The following is a 12,930-nucleotide window of genomic DNA, read 5'->3' as shown; positions in this document are numbered from 1 at the left end:
AAATGAATGTGCCAAAGTCCTTAGTGGACAATAAGTGCCCTCTCTAGTGCCGGACCACACCGGACCGTGTTGAGGCAATCTGAAATAAAGGTTTAGTCCCGCTGCATTGTTCCGCGTGAGTATGTAGCCTATTTTAACGCAGAATTGAGCCAACAAACAGCGGGGAAGCCCATCCATCTCCATCTAACGTGGAGGAATCGTTAAATCTTCATTTTCTGAATGATCAAAATCTGGTTTCAGCTCCAAGAAACGGAGCGCGTGTCTCCCGTCGGACGCTCCTCCATCGTATTTGACCATTTGAGCGGGAAAATGTCGTTTTCCCCTCGTCCACCTCTGGGTCCAGCTAGAGATTTGCATCATGGTGGTAAACTGAAGAGCCGCAGGACGTTTCCTTCGCATGCTGTCGTCCCGGCACACACATTGTTTTTGTGTTCGTGCGATAATGGCTTGCTTTGTGCTTTTTTCGGGTATGAATAAACACCGTGAGGCAACAGGCTTCATTTAGCTAAGCCGTGGTGTCACACCAGGAGGTGACAAGCCACTCTCCCTTTCCCCCCCCTCCCTCCCCTGATGCGACGTGGGTAATACAAACATCTTTAGATCCTTCAGGAAGTAGCCCCATGCGCAACACAACTGCTATTTGTTTTATGTGATTAGGCCAGTTTAGGAGCTCTACATGGGGACTAATCCCACACGATGGTAGGTGAGGTAGAAAATGTGAAGATATGACCTTTATTGTGGTCCAAACAATAGAAAATAAAGAATTTAAACGTCATTCAGCGTCGGTGTGTGCTGATCAAATAATCATTTAATATTCGCTTATATGTCAAATACAGAATGAATCAAACATCGACGCATCCCCAAACCCGAGATATACAGCATCCTCTTAATTCACTGGCCAAATATTTGTGCTGACTCATGTGATAGGCTATTCACAGTCTCGGTGACCCATTAACATCCTACAGGTTCCCATTGTCCTCCCCTAAATGGATCCATTAGCATCGCTTGTGTTATTTAAATCCTACATTTCCTTACAAAGAGTGTGGGTTAACTCTCTAATGAGGACTTCCTCGGACAAAGGACGTGGGCCTCTATTTCCTCTGCTGAAAACCTGTCGCTTTCCAACGTTAGAGTTAATTCCCGTTTGTAATTTAATGTACTGCACTTGTTAGCGTTCTTCCTCCACGTGCTGCCAATCCACTGGATTTACTCACTCTAAACCCTGTTCATCGTTGCTCACCCTGAAGCCCTTCCCATACAGATGTGTGTGTGTACAGGTGTTTGTTTCTGTCACACAACGGATTTTAATATTGTGTGATATTTTAATTAAATTGTGAAAATTCTGTAACTTTGAGTTCTGTATCAGCAAAATCCAGAAACGATAAAACGTTTCTGGATTTTCTGGATTGGACTAACTAGACAGGTGACAGTTTATGTTGGTGTATCATGATCGCCACTACTTATTGTCTGCTTGTGATATTAGTGGTTTTGTAAAGGAGAAGAAATTATCCGATGGTTAACGAGGGTTCGTTTCTTGAACCCGTAATCACGGCCCCCACAGAAAGTGACGCGGCCCCTCCAGAAGCAACAGGCCGACGCTGAGAGTAAATAGAAAGCGAGTGAGTGACGTGTAATTGTGTCATCTCCCGCCTCCCGCCGAGGCTTTCAGACAGCAGTGAAAGCTGCACAGCTGCCGGCACGACGAGGTCAGCCAACCTTCCACCGACCACGCAGTCGCTAAAACCAAAGTACGGCAGCTGAAAGGACTCAAACCTCGACGTATATATTGTATTTCCCCCACCCCCATATCTGATATCATACTTTAATGCTGCAAAATCTCTGACAAATTCTGCTTTTTCACAGCAGATATTTTCAGTTGTCATAGTAGGCTCCATTCTTATCTTATTCTTGATTTGCGTCACCACGGCAACCCAAGGTACTCCAAGCTCTCCGATTATACCTGCACTATGGCCAAGTGTCTTTTTTGTTATTTATGTATACTGGGGGGGGTGGGAGAGTTCACTTCTGCCTTGGGCCCCCAGACTTCCTAGAAACACCCCTGTGTAATTCATGACACAAAACAAACAGGATAAATAAATTATTATTTTTTACACTAGTATCTTTTTTTTATATGCCAAACTATGGAGGCCCCGAAACTTTCTCAAAATAGTGAGAAATTTGATCAAAATAATAACTTAAAATCTCAAAATAATTAGTCAGAATAATGACATACTACACTAATTCATTATTTTGAGATGCTAAGTCATTAATTTGGGAAAGCTCTTTTTTCTGACAGTGGTAGGAATAGTCAGTCATACCAAACAATAGATAAATAATAATAATTGGCAGGACAAAATCTTATAAAAAAATATTAATTGCATTGCATGTAATATTTCTATTTTTTTTTATTTATTTATTTTTTTGCTGACGTCACCTGTTTAAAATAAAAAATAAATAAAAATAAGGATGGAGAAGAGGAAAACAAGTTATAAATTTAATGGTCTCTTTTTTCGGACAGTGGCAAAAATATTAGTTGCAGCCTTTGTTTGCATGCATGTAATATTTCTATTATTTTTTTTATTTTTTTTGCCGACAACGTGACCGGTGTACGGAAGGAGCCTCTTGTCAAACGCAGCTGTATCCGAAAAAAAAGAAAAAAAAGGGGAAAAAAACATGCAGAAGAAGAGGAAAAAAACCGACCAATCAGAAAGCGCCCTGTTGGCCCTACAGACATCCCGTCATGCTCGTGGCCTCAGCGCTACGTCAGCAGTGATACCGAAACATGGCGGTGTCCATAGCGCGGCGCCCGGCAGCCTCCGCTCCCGTGTTGATATTAACTTTCCTCGCGACGTTACTGTTTCACTGCAGCGTCGCGAGCGTCCCCGCGAGCCCGGAAGAGCTTCCGCACCGCCGCTTCGAGTACAAATACAGCTTCAAAGGACCGCACCTGTCTCAGAGCGACGGCGGGATCCCGTTCTGGATCCACAGTGGAAGTAAGTTCGTCTCCAGCTGTCAACATCACGGAGACCCGGTTCATCCCTCCGCCGCTGCTGCTGCCGGTTTATTGTGGTTGTCTCGACTTAAAAACGTGGCGCGAGGACACGCTGACGTCAGTCACGTTTGGACGGTTTGTAAACTGACGTGTGTTCAGGAAGGAGCGTTCAGAACCGCTTCGTGGGGTTCAAACGTGTGGTGGCCTGGACTGAAAGTAGCATGTAAATTAAAGGAGCTGCCTGCCTGCCTGCCTGCCTGTCTGTCTGCCTGTCTGTCTGTGAGAGTCTGCACGTTAGACGCAGGCAACAGAAGTATTGAACTTTCCTCCTGGGCCTTTGGATTCTTGCATCACCCCTCTGATTGCTGATATCAGCATTCAGATCATTCGGCTAATCATATCACAGTCTCAAAGGTGACGTCATGACGTGGAAAGACCAGCTGTTTAGGCCCTGGGGCTCCAACTCCCTATGAAAACACCATCAGAATGTGTTATAACCACATTTGTCTTTTATACGGCGCTAAATATATTTGGTTTGTCGTCCCTCTGAGCCGGAGAACACCTCGGTATTTAATCTTCTGTGTCGGGGAGACGCTGCATGGAGTCTTCTTCTTTTTGTGCCACAGGAGCTAGCTAGCCACAATCATTACTTTAAATAAGCTGCGTCACATGACAAAACTATTCCCCTGCTCTGATAGGCCGGTGTGTCACGGTGACCTCGTGGGGGGTCAATCAGCAGCCAAAAAAAACGTGACTCTCAAGTGATGGATGGAAAATCAAACTGTATTATTTTTCGTTATTGCCACTGAACTGTTACTGATTCTGTCTCCGTCTCTCCGTCCAAGATGCCATCCCGAGTGCAGACCAGGTCCGCATCACGCCGTCCCTCCGGAGTCAGAAGGGCTCCGTGTGGACGAAGAACAAAGTGGGCTTCGAGAACTGGGAGGCCGAGGTGACCTTCAGAGTGTCTGGCAGAGGTCGGATGGGAGCCGACGGTTTGGTAAGGACCCGACTTAAAGGACCATACCGTGATTGTTTGTTTACGTTTTGTCAAATTGAAATTCAGTTCTCGTAAGGAACTATTTTTCCAGGCGTAATAACAGCCCAATGGCTGTCTTGGCTCTGTTGTGATTGACAGCTCAGAGGGCGGGGCCAAAGTATAATGGGGTCAATGATTGGCTGAAAGTTAGACCTCGGGCCTCGGTGTGAATTTCAGGCTCATACTGGGAGTGTTGGGAAGTTGTTCTCTGACCTTCTTCTCTACGTTAAATTCTGGAACGTTGAGCGGTATCTCATACAAGCTTGGTTATCTCGCTGCTTCCTGGTTACAAAGAGAGCTGTGGACCAATGGGATTCAGCCAACACGTGTTCCTTGTGCAGAAAGTAAAAATAATTTATTTTATTAGTAATTCAGTCATTTAGTTCAAATAAACAACGTAAGGATTTTCTCAAGGCTGAACCCAGCGAGTCTCCCCAGGTGTTTTTCCACTGTTTCACCTCCTTCCATCGGGGAGGTGGTACTTTCCAAAGGAGGGCAAACCAAACAGATCTGAGACCAGTTCTTCCTTTAGCTGGGTTTATAAACTTTAATGATGGACACTTAGTGTTTTATATCTCATTGCATTTTTATCAGGATGATCTACTGTATGTTATATGTATTTGTTTTTTATTTATTTGTATTGTGACAACTATTTGCAAACCAAATTGCCCCCCGGGGGGACAATAAAGACATCCTATCCTTACATGAACGGCGGTTAGAACAGGCAGACTGAGATCTGAAACCAGACCTGAAAGATGCAAATGCATAAACGAGGGTAAATGAGCTGCTTTTTAATTGTCTTTTACTTGTCTACCAGGCCATGTGGTACACCACCTCCCAAGGCCTCGACGGTCCCGTGTACGGCGCCGCCGACCAGTGGAGAGGAGTTGGGATCTTCTTCGACTCCTTTGACAACGACGGAAAGGTTGGCGTTTATCGTATTAACGCTTTTACATTACTTTGTATCCGTAGAAGTGTTCGACCGCCTCGTGTCTGGTCGTTATCGACGGGTTTAATCTGGGCTCGTTGTTGAAGTAGTAGTTTGTTTTACGTGTTGTTCCTTTAAATGCTTTTGTTGTTCTTTTTTCCTGTATTTTTGTGGATATATTCATAAAAACATTAGAATATTATTCCAGGTATGGGATTGAATGAGATTACCTTAAAGCCACTTTTAGTCTTCAGATGAACAAAGGGATTAAAAAAGTGTTTTTTGTCCCTCGTTGTCTTCCGTCTTACAGAAAAACAACCCGGCTATAATTGTTGTGGGAAACAACGGCGACCTTGTTTACGACCACCAAAAGTGAGTAAACACTTTCTTCTGCTTTTTGCTTCAAACGTCGTCATCACCACCAACTCAAATTTATTTATTGTTTTGCAATTTAAAGAAGATTAGGAAATACGATTTATATTTGCTTGGAAAGTAAATAATCCTCTATTTTTTTCCCCTTAATCTCCCGATCCAGTGAAAGCTTTAAATCACTTTTTCAATACCATTTTCCGATTGTCTTAGACCTTCAAACCGTTTACCGCTAAGCAAGTATTTACCAAAACACACAACGTCGGTGTTGTTCACTTGTTGACTCGTCGGTTTGAAATGTTTCCAGTGACGGCACCACGCAAGCGCTCGGCACGTGTTTACGGGACTTCCGCAACAAACCGTATCCTATCCGCGCCAAAATAACGTACTACAAGAAGACGCTGACGGTAGGAGAACGTACAGAACGTTTATTAGCCGTGTGGAACGTGAGGGGAACGTCTGGTGACGGGTCGGTTTTCATCCTCAGGTGATGATCAACAACGGCTTCACTCCGGACAAAGAGGACTACGAGTTCTGCACCAAGGTGGACAACATGGTCATCCCCAGCGAGGGCTTCCTCGGCGTCTCAGCCGCCACCGGCGGTCTAGCAGGTGTTATTCAAGTCTTTGTTTACGGGGGGGAAAAAACTGGGCGGAGGCGGCTTATTGGTGGTTATTCCATAAAAAAAATTATCTGTGTGTTTATGTTTAAGGGCCGTTTACATTTAAGGATGAATAAGTTCAATAATAATGAATACAAACAGGCATTATTTGAAGAGGCAGTATGATTGTCTGCATATTTTTATACTATTAGATATGTTATTATCATTATGAGCTCTATATAACTATAATAACCTGTTTGTCTACATCTTTTTCATCAGTATATTTCGACACCTTAACACTGTTTTTACCATTTAAATCCCTATGAATGTTTTTACATTGATAACACATTTAATCGGTTCTACCCTCTGATTTTCTTCCCCAGCCGTTAAACTGAGATATAATATGAAGTTTTCTTATTCCGTATTTCTTTGTTTCTCCACCAGACGACCACGACGTTTTGTCCTTCCTGCTGTTCAGACTCACAGAGCCGGGCCAGCAACCGGTAAACGCTCCTCACCAGAGCTGCTCATACTCGTGTCTCCGTGTGTGTGTGTGTGCACGTACGTTAGTGCACGAGTAGCCGAAGCACTATTCATTCACAGAGAGGTTTTTTTTCTTCTTTTTTTGTCTCCCCCCCCCCCCACTGAAGCCCCCACCTGAATCTGAGATCCCTAAAGAAGAGAAGGACAAGTACCAGGAGGAATTCCAGAACTTCCAGCAAGAGCTGGACAAAAAGAAAGAGGAGTTTCAGAAAGAGCACCCCGACGTCCAAGGAGAGCCAAGTTAGTCTGCTGAAACTAATTATCAAGGGATCAGAGACATTCATTATGATTTACTCTTTATAATCTACACAAGTTTAATAGTTTAAAATATCTAAATCATCAAATACTCAGTCATGAGTATCTGTTTAATGTTTGTGTTTTTTCCTCTTCAGTCGAGGACCTGTATGAGACCGTGAACGACCGGGAGATCCGTCAGGTGTTCGAGGGCCAGAACCGGATCCACCTGGAGATCAAACAGCTCCACCGGCAGCTGGCCATGATCCTGGACGAGCAGCGGCGCTACGTCTCCGTCATCACCGACGAGGTCGCCAAGAAGGGGCCGAACGCCGAGTCGGGACAGGTGAGCGAGGCTTCGTGCAGGATTTCTAAATCCGTTAGAATCGCTTCATTTTTCACACCGTCGGGATCTAAAGACGGTGTTTCTCCTTCGACGAGGCTTTTCCATTCATTTCTAGTCGGTTGATATGTTTGGATCATAAGACACCACTTAAATAAATATACATAATAAATGTGCTGCTCAAACAAATTAAAAACCCATTAAATAAACCAGTGCATTTCCTTCCATGTCGTTTCTGTGTACCTTTGCTCAAGTTAACTGTTTTTATGACGGCTTATCCAAACCAATGAACCTTTGTTTATGACTGCTTTATCTACTTTCAGCCTGATGCCGCCGCCCAACAACAGCTGGGCTCCATCGTGGCCGGCCAGCAGGAGGTTCTCAAAAACCTGAATGATCTGAAGTAAGTAACAGCAGTGTTGTTTGGCCGGCCTTTAAAGAAACTAGCTGTTGTTTTTGCAGCGGAGGGAGAGAGAGAGGGAGAGAGAGGGAGAGGGAGAGAGAGGGAGAGAGAGGCAGAGAGAGGGAGAGAGAGGGAGAGAAAAAAACGATGCTGCCGTGAAAAACAAGGGAAATCCTTAAATCCCTCCGATCATATTTAATCTCAGGATGCAGTGGCTGCAACATCACAGGTGTCTGCCAGCCTGATAATCCATGCAAGTTCCCACACACACACACACACACGCACACACTCACACACACACACACACACACATGCACGCTAAAACAGGGTGGCAGCGGGTCCTTAAAAAGTCTTAAATAAAGTTTTTTCTAATAAAAGGCCCTAAAAATATATAATATATATTTATGATATATATTTAATATTACAATTTCTCCTCTCTCTCTCTCTCTCTCTCTGTGTGTGTGTGTGTGTGTGTGTGTGTGTGTGTGTGTGTGTGTGTGTGTGTGTGTGTGTGTGTGTGTGTGTGTGTGTGTGTGTGTGTGTGTGTGTCCGTGTGTCCGTGTGTCCGTGTGTCCGTGTGTCCGTGTGTCCGTGTGTCCGTGTGTCCGTGTGTCCGTGTGTCCGTGTGTCCGTGTGTCCGTGTGTGTGTGTGTGTGTGTGTGTGTGTGTGTGTGTGTGTGTGTGTGTGTGTGTGTGTGTGTGTGTGTGTGTGTCCTTGCTTGTGGTTACGAGGATGACGATGATGTCATGGAACGTTTATGGCCGCTGCCGTCCTTCTGAATACAGAAGAAGAAAAGCGATTAAAATTCCCGTGATGATACTCATGATTATCGGATATAATAACTATATAAGAAACGTGCGTGGGGAAAGGACGAGAGCAGATGCGTGGATCGGCGGCGTGCATTTAAAAAGGTCGTCGAGGTCAACGCATGTTTGACGAGACCCTGGAGCGGACCACCAGAGTGTGTGGTTTAAATGATCACATTCACTCCAGGTACTTTGGAGTCCCAGTTATATGATTTTAAAGAACATCTATTATTATTATTGCAACATTATTATCACTGCTCTCACAGTTTGTTCATGGAGGAACGAGGTCGTTTCTAAAGGAGCAGCGCTGACCGCCCAGTAACCCACACAACAATGAGCATTCATGCTGCACCTGAAATAAATCCATAGATATTACGTTCTGATGGAGATAAGCAGACTGTAAGAACAGTTTCATCTCATCACAGCATGATAAAGTAATATCTTTAATGATAAATATCATCCTAAACTTCCTGCCACCGTCACATATTCAGCTCTTTAATGCTCCGATAATACAGCTTAAGAGATTCTGTGATGGTGTGCCTTCCATGACGGTTTGATGTTTGGTACTTACAGTAAGTAAGCCTGATTAGGTGTGAGACGTGATGATGTCGTATCTCCTGCTTTTGTGTTTTTGCTTGCAGGCTTAGTCATTGTGAGCACGCAACGCAGATTTAAAAACCATCTTTCTCTCTATTCCAACAGTAATTGAGTTATGAATTATCCTTTTTTTTTTTTATTATTATTTCCAGACAAAGCAAATGCATTTGATTGTGTCTTAATTGTAAAACACCATCTGCATTAAGAATTAATCAGAATCACAAGATATTAAAGATGTTATTTTATGTAACATTAATCTCGTGTGTCAAAAAAAGAAGCAAGCTGTTTATATGCCCTAAATCCAACATTCATCCTCATATGATTGTGCATACATGTTTGTTTTTTATCATTATTATACTGTTGACCCATAACTCACATGGACTCTCACCCACAACGGTGTCGCGTTGTTCTTCTTCTCCCCGTGCGAATTAAAGAAAGGCTGAGTGAACTCGTGAAGCGGTAAATAAGTGGAGACGCTCTCTGTGCTAATGTGAGCGACCGATCTGTGTGGCGGGATTTAAACCCTCGCTTTATCTCCGAAAACGGACTTTCTGTTCGGACCTCGTCTCGGACTCCAAGGAGGGCTTTCTGCTCATAAATGGGTCACTTGTAGCAAATGAAGATTAGATGTAGGCTTTAATAAATGCTCACTTACTTTCTCCAGGGAGATTTTTTGCCCCCCCTCCCTCCTGTCTGTGAAAGAAATTAATTTTGTTTACATGTCATCCCTGTCCATCCTTTCAGACCTCGGCCATGTGGGCCGGGCAAGAAAAGGCCACCATCTTAGCACCCTTTAGTCCTTATCAGATTAGTAGTCTTTAAATACGTCTGTCGCTCACGAAACATGCTTCACCTCCCCTTTGATTCCCCCCCCCCCCCCCCAGGACCTTCCTGCTCCACGCTGCTGGAACTCCTTTCATTTGTCGAGTCACTTTCCCTCCGTAATCGTCTTAGATGTGTTTAAGATGATAAGAAACTTATTGCTTTCTCCCTGTAAGTAATCAACTTTAAGAAATTACATTTTGTTGAGGAATATGATCCGGGCTTAGATGTCTTCATTCTCCCCCGAGACTGGCTTTTACACTGCATTTCATTTACTGATGACATTGGGGGGAAAAGGGAAGATATGGATTTACGGACGTCACATTTTGTCGCTGCTGAGCCGTTTTTTTTTTTTTGTATGTTTTATTTGAGGTGAAATATAAATACAAATATTATTATAGAAACGTAACTCCATTAGCAGACATTAGCCGTGACTTCTGCTCTTCTCCATCTCAGACACACTTAAACGAATAGTTCGACATTTTTGAGAAACGCGCTCGAGTCTCTGCCGGTTGCTTAGCAACCTCACAATGATGTCGGGACTCCAGGAAGTCGAGGCGTTTAGCACCAAAAAATGCATCATTTTTACACTGTTTTTTGTTTAGTTTAAACAATATATAACATATACGTACGTTGTACTATGTCTAGTATTACTGGCAGTGCTGGGTAACAAATACTTCATTACTGTACAAGACACATTTTCAGATATCTGTACTTTTACTTGAGTTTTTATTTATGATAACTTTTTACTTTTCCTTCCTATATTTTATAACAAATATCTTTATTTTCTCCTCCACACATTTTTAAAACAGGCTTGTTACTTTATTTTAATGCTTTTTTTCTAATTAATGACTTGAGATTCAGTTAGACTTGTAAAACAAAAATGTGCTTCATAGGGATACTTTTTACTTTTCTAATTTTACTTGAGTAAGTTGAATCAGTAGTTCTTCTTTTACCAGAGTATTTTTTTTAACAAGTATGCGTACTTCTACTTTGAGTATAGAACATATTTTGTGCATCGATCTCATCACACAGAGGAAACATCACGAATAATACTTTAACTTTGACAAAAACAATGATAATATCCTCCATTGTGGACCGTTTCTCTCTTTATTTAGTTAATTATTTGAAATATTTTATTTCCCTTTCCTCAGTTTGGACTTGAAGCCGTTTGACTTTTCTCTCCAAAGGAACAGAACAAACCCGTTCAATGTCCACATTTATTAATGTCCTGCTTTCATATGCTTTTTTTTTTTTTAGATTTTCAATTTCCGTCTTTAGCACGCCGGCTAGACTCTGGATAACGGATAGCGTTCCTCTGTGCTCCTCTTGTACTTGTAATCTGTTGTAAGAACATGTTTTTATAAGGGATTAATTCAGCAATCATGACCTCTTTTATCAAATGGTAATTTTCTGTTTTTCAAACTTTGCCAATATGTAGCCTCCAGTGAATAGGGATTAAGAGATTAATTTTACATTACTGTAAATAAACGATACCGCACAGCGTATCTACGGTACGTTCCAGTCAAAGTGTCACAAGTAAACATTTTGACTATAATGCAGGGATATGTATTTGGGACTGAAGGGCTGTTGAACTGCAGACGTATCATCCCAGTCCGTTGGGGGGTGCAGCAGCAGGAATCTGGGTCTTTAATCAGGTCTTCTCTGTCACTGCAGGAACTCGTTCCACGAGTCGCTGAAACAGATCAGCTCCACCCAGCAGCAGGCCAACTCCGGCGGTCTGGGAACCTACGAGACCATCCAGCACTTCAACGACATCAAGGAACATCTGCACATCGTCAAAAGGGACATGGAGCACCTGCGTGCCGCTCAGGTGTGGATCACAGAGCATCATCATCAGACCAGTTAATGAAACCAATCAGAGCTAACTCCACTCTTATGTGTTTGCACGCGCAGAATCCAGCCGAGAAGGCGACCAAGTGCCCCGAGTTTCCTCCCTTGCCCTCCTGCCTGTCCACCGTTCACTTCGTGGTCTTCATCGTCACCCAGTCCGTCCTGTTCTTCTGCTACATCATGTACAAGTAAGACTCCTCTAGTGGCGTATTTAAGCTGTTTAATGAGGATGTCCAATCGGTGCTGATGGGAAATGTAGTCTCCTGAAGTAATACTTTCCCCGGTGGGTGCTCTTGTTATTGACCAACGGTGTCATGTGACCATGGGTGGACTGGCACCAAAAACTCACTTGGACACCATTAATCATGCACACTAGAGGTGGGAGAAATAATCTGTGATGCATCGCGATGCTTCGTTGAACAATTCTGCATCGACGCAGTAAATCAATCAATAACCGATTTAAAACATTTTTTATTCATAAACATTTTTAAATACTTCTTTCCACATACAAGTAACACAAGTATACGAATAATGAAGCACATCAACTGTATCCTATGAATAGGTGTTGGTTTGAAAGATTTGAAGGAAAAATTCTCATTATATTTAAATTATATATCCCTTTAAGTACAAATGTAAGGTACTTGCACTTAAATTGATTATTTCCATTTTATTTTACTACATTTTGGAAACCAATATACTCCACTTTGTGGATTCAGAAACATTTAAATCGACAAAAAGATGAGGATATGTCATCATGGATGAATCTACCTGCGGCATATTAGTCCTAATTGTGATCTAGTGATGTGACATCATCATAATGAGTACTTTTACTTTGGTACTTTAAGTATGTTCTGCTGAAGAATACAGATGTGAGTTCTCTAACGCTTTGTCTCTCTTTTCTCTAACAGAAGTCAACAAGAAGCAGCAGCGAAGAAGTTCTTTTGATGAAATGCATTTCTGAAAGGAAAGCGTGTAAATGAGGGAATGTTCATTTTGGTCATTTCTTTTTTTTTTTGGTTTGATTTTTTTTCGGATTGTAAATTATTGATTTGTTGAAGAAGTTTGTTTTAAGTAATTGCAGTATTTTATTTTAATTTGCTGGTGTGAGACTTCTGGATTTCCAACGTGATTTCCCCTCCTTCAGTCCCGTTTCACCAAACCGAACCGACGAAAACGAGAAAACCTGTGTTTTGCAATGTGCAATTTTGTATAAAAGTAATGGTTGAACTATCAATGGAGTCAAACGTGTCAGAATCTGACGTGTTTATACTCAACATGAACAATTTACATAAACGGAGGAACCAAGTCACTGTGCTGTCTGCTTATTTCATCGCGTGAGACACTTTTCTCCTCAAGATCTGCATTTATTTTTTACATATATATATATATATATATATA

The 12,930-nt window shown here is 42.4% G+C and overlaps 1 protein-coding gene across 1 annotated transcript; it reads left to right on the top strand.

Annotated features, from left to right (window-relative positions):
* Positions 1 to 2,727: 2,727 nt before the first annotated feature.
* Positions 2,728 to 12,837, top strand: lman1 (lectin, mannose-binding, 1). Its single transcript, XM_084035267.1, has 13 exons — positions 2,728 to 2,993; positions 3,838 to 3,992; positions 4,849 to 4,956; positions 5,270 to 5,331; positions 5,636 to 5,735; positions 5,816 to 5,939; positions 6,374 to 6,432; positions 6,580 to 6,712; positions 6,865 to 7,052; positions 7,373 to 7,452; positions 11,356 to 11,512; positions 11,596 to 11,720; positions 12,441 to 12,837. The coding sequence occupies exons 1-13, from the start codon at positions 2,783 to 2,785 to the stop codon at positions 12,475 to 12,477; spliced, it is 1,539 nt and encodes a 512-aa protein (XP_083891393.1). The 5' UTR covers positions 2,728 to 2,782; the 3' UTR covers positions 12,478 to 12,837.
* The last annotated feature ends 93 nt before the right edge of the window (positions 12,838 to 12,930 follow it).

The sequence above is a fragment of the Eutrigla gurnardus genome, assembly GCF_963514095.1.
Source record: "Eutrigla gurnardus genome assembly, chromosome: 19".
Taxonomy (NCBI): Eukaryota; Metazoa; Chordata; class Actinopteri; order Perciformes; family Triglidae; genus Eutrigla; species Eutrigla gurnardus.
Note: the sequence above shows the minus strand (reverse complement) of the source record. Positions and strands in the feature narration are given on the sequence as shown.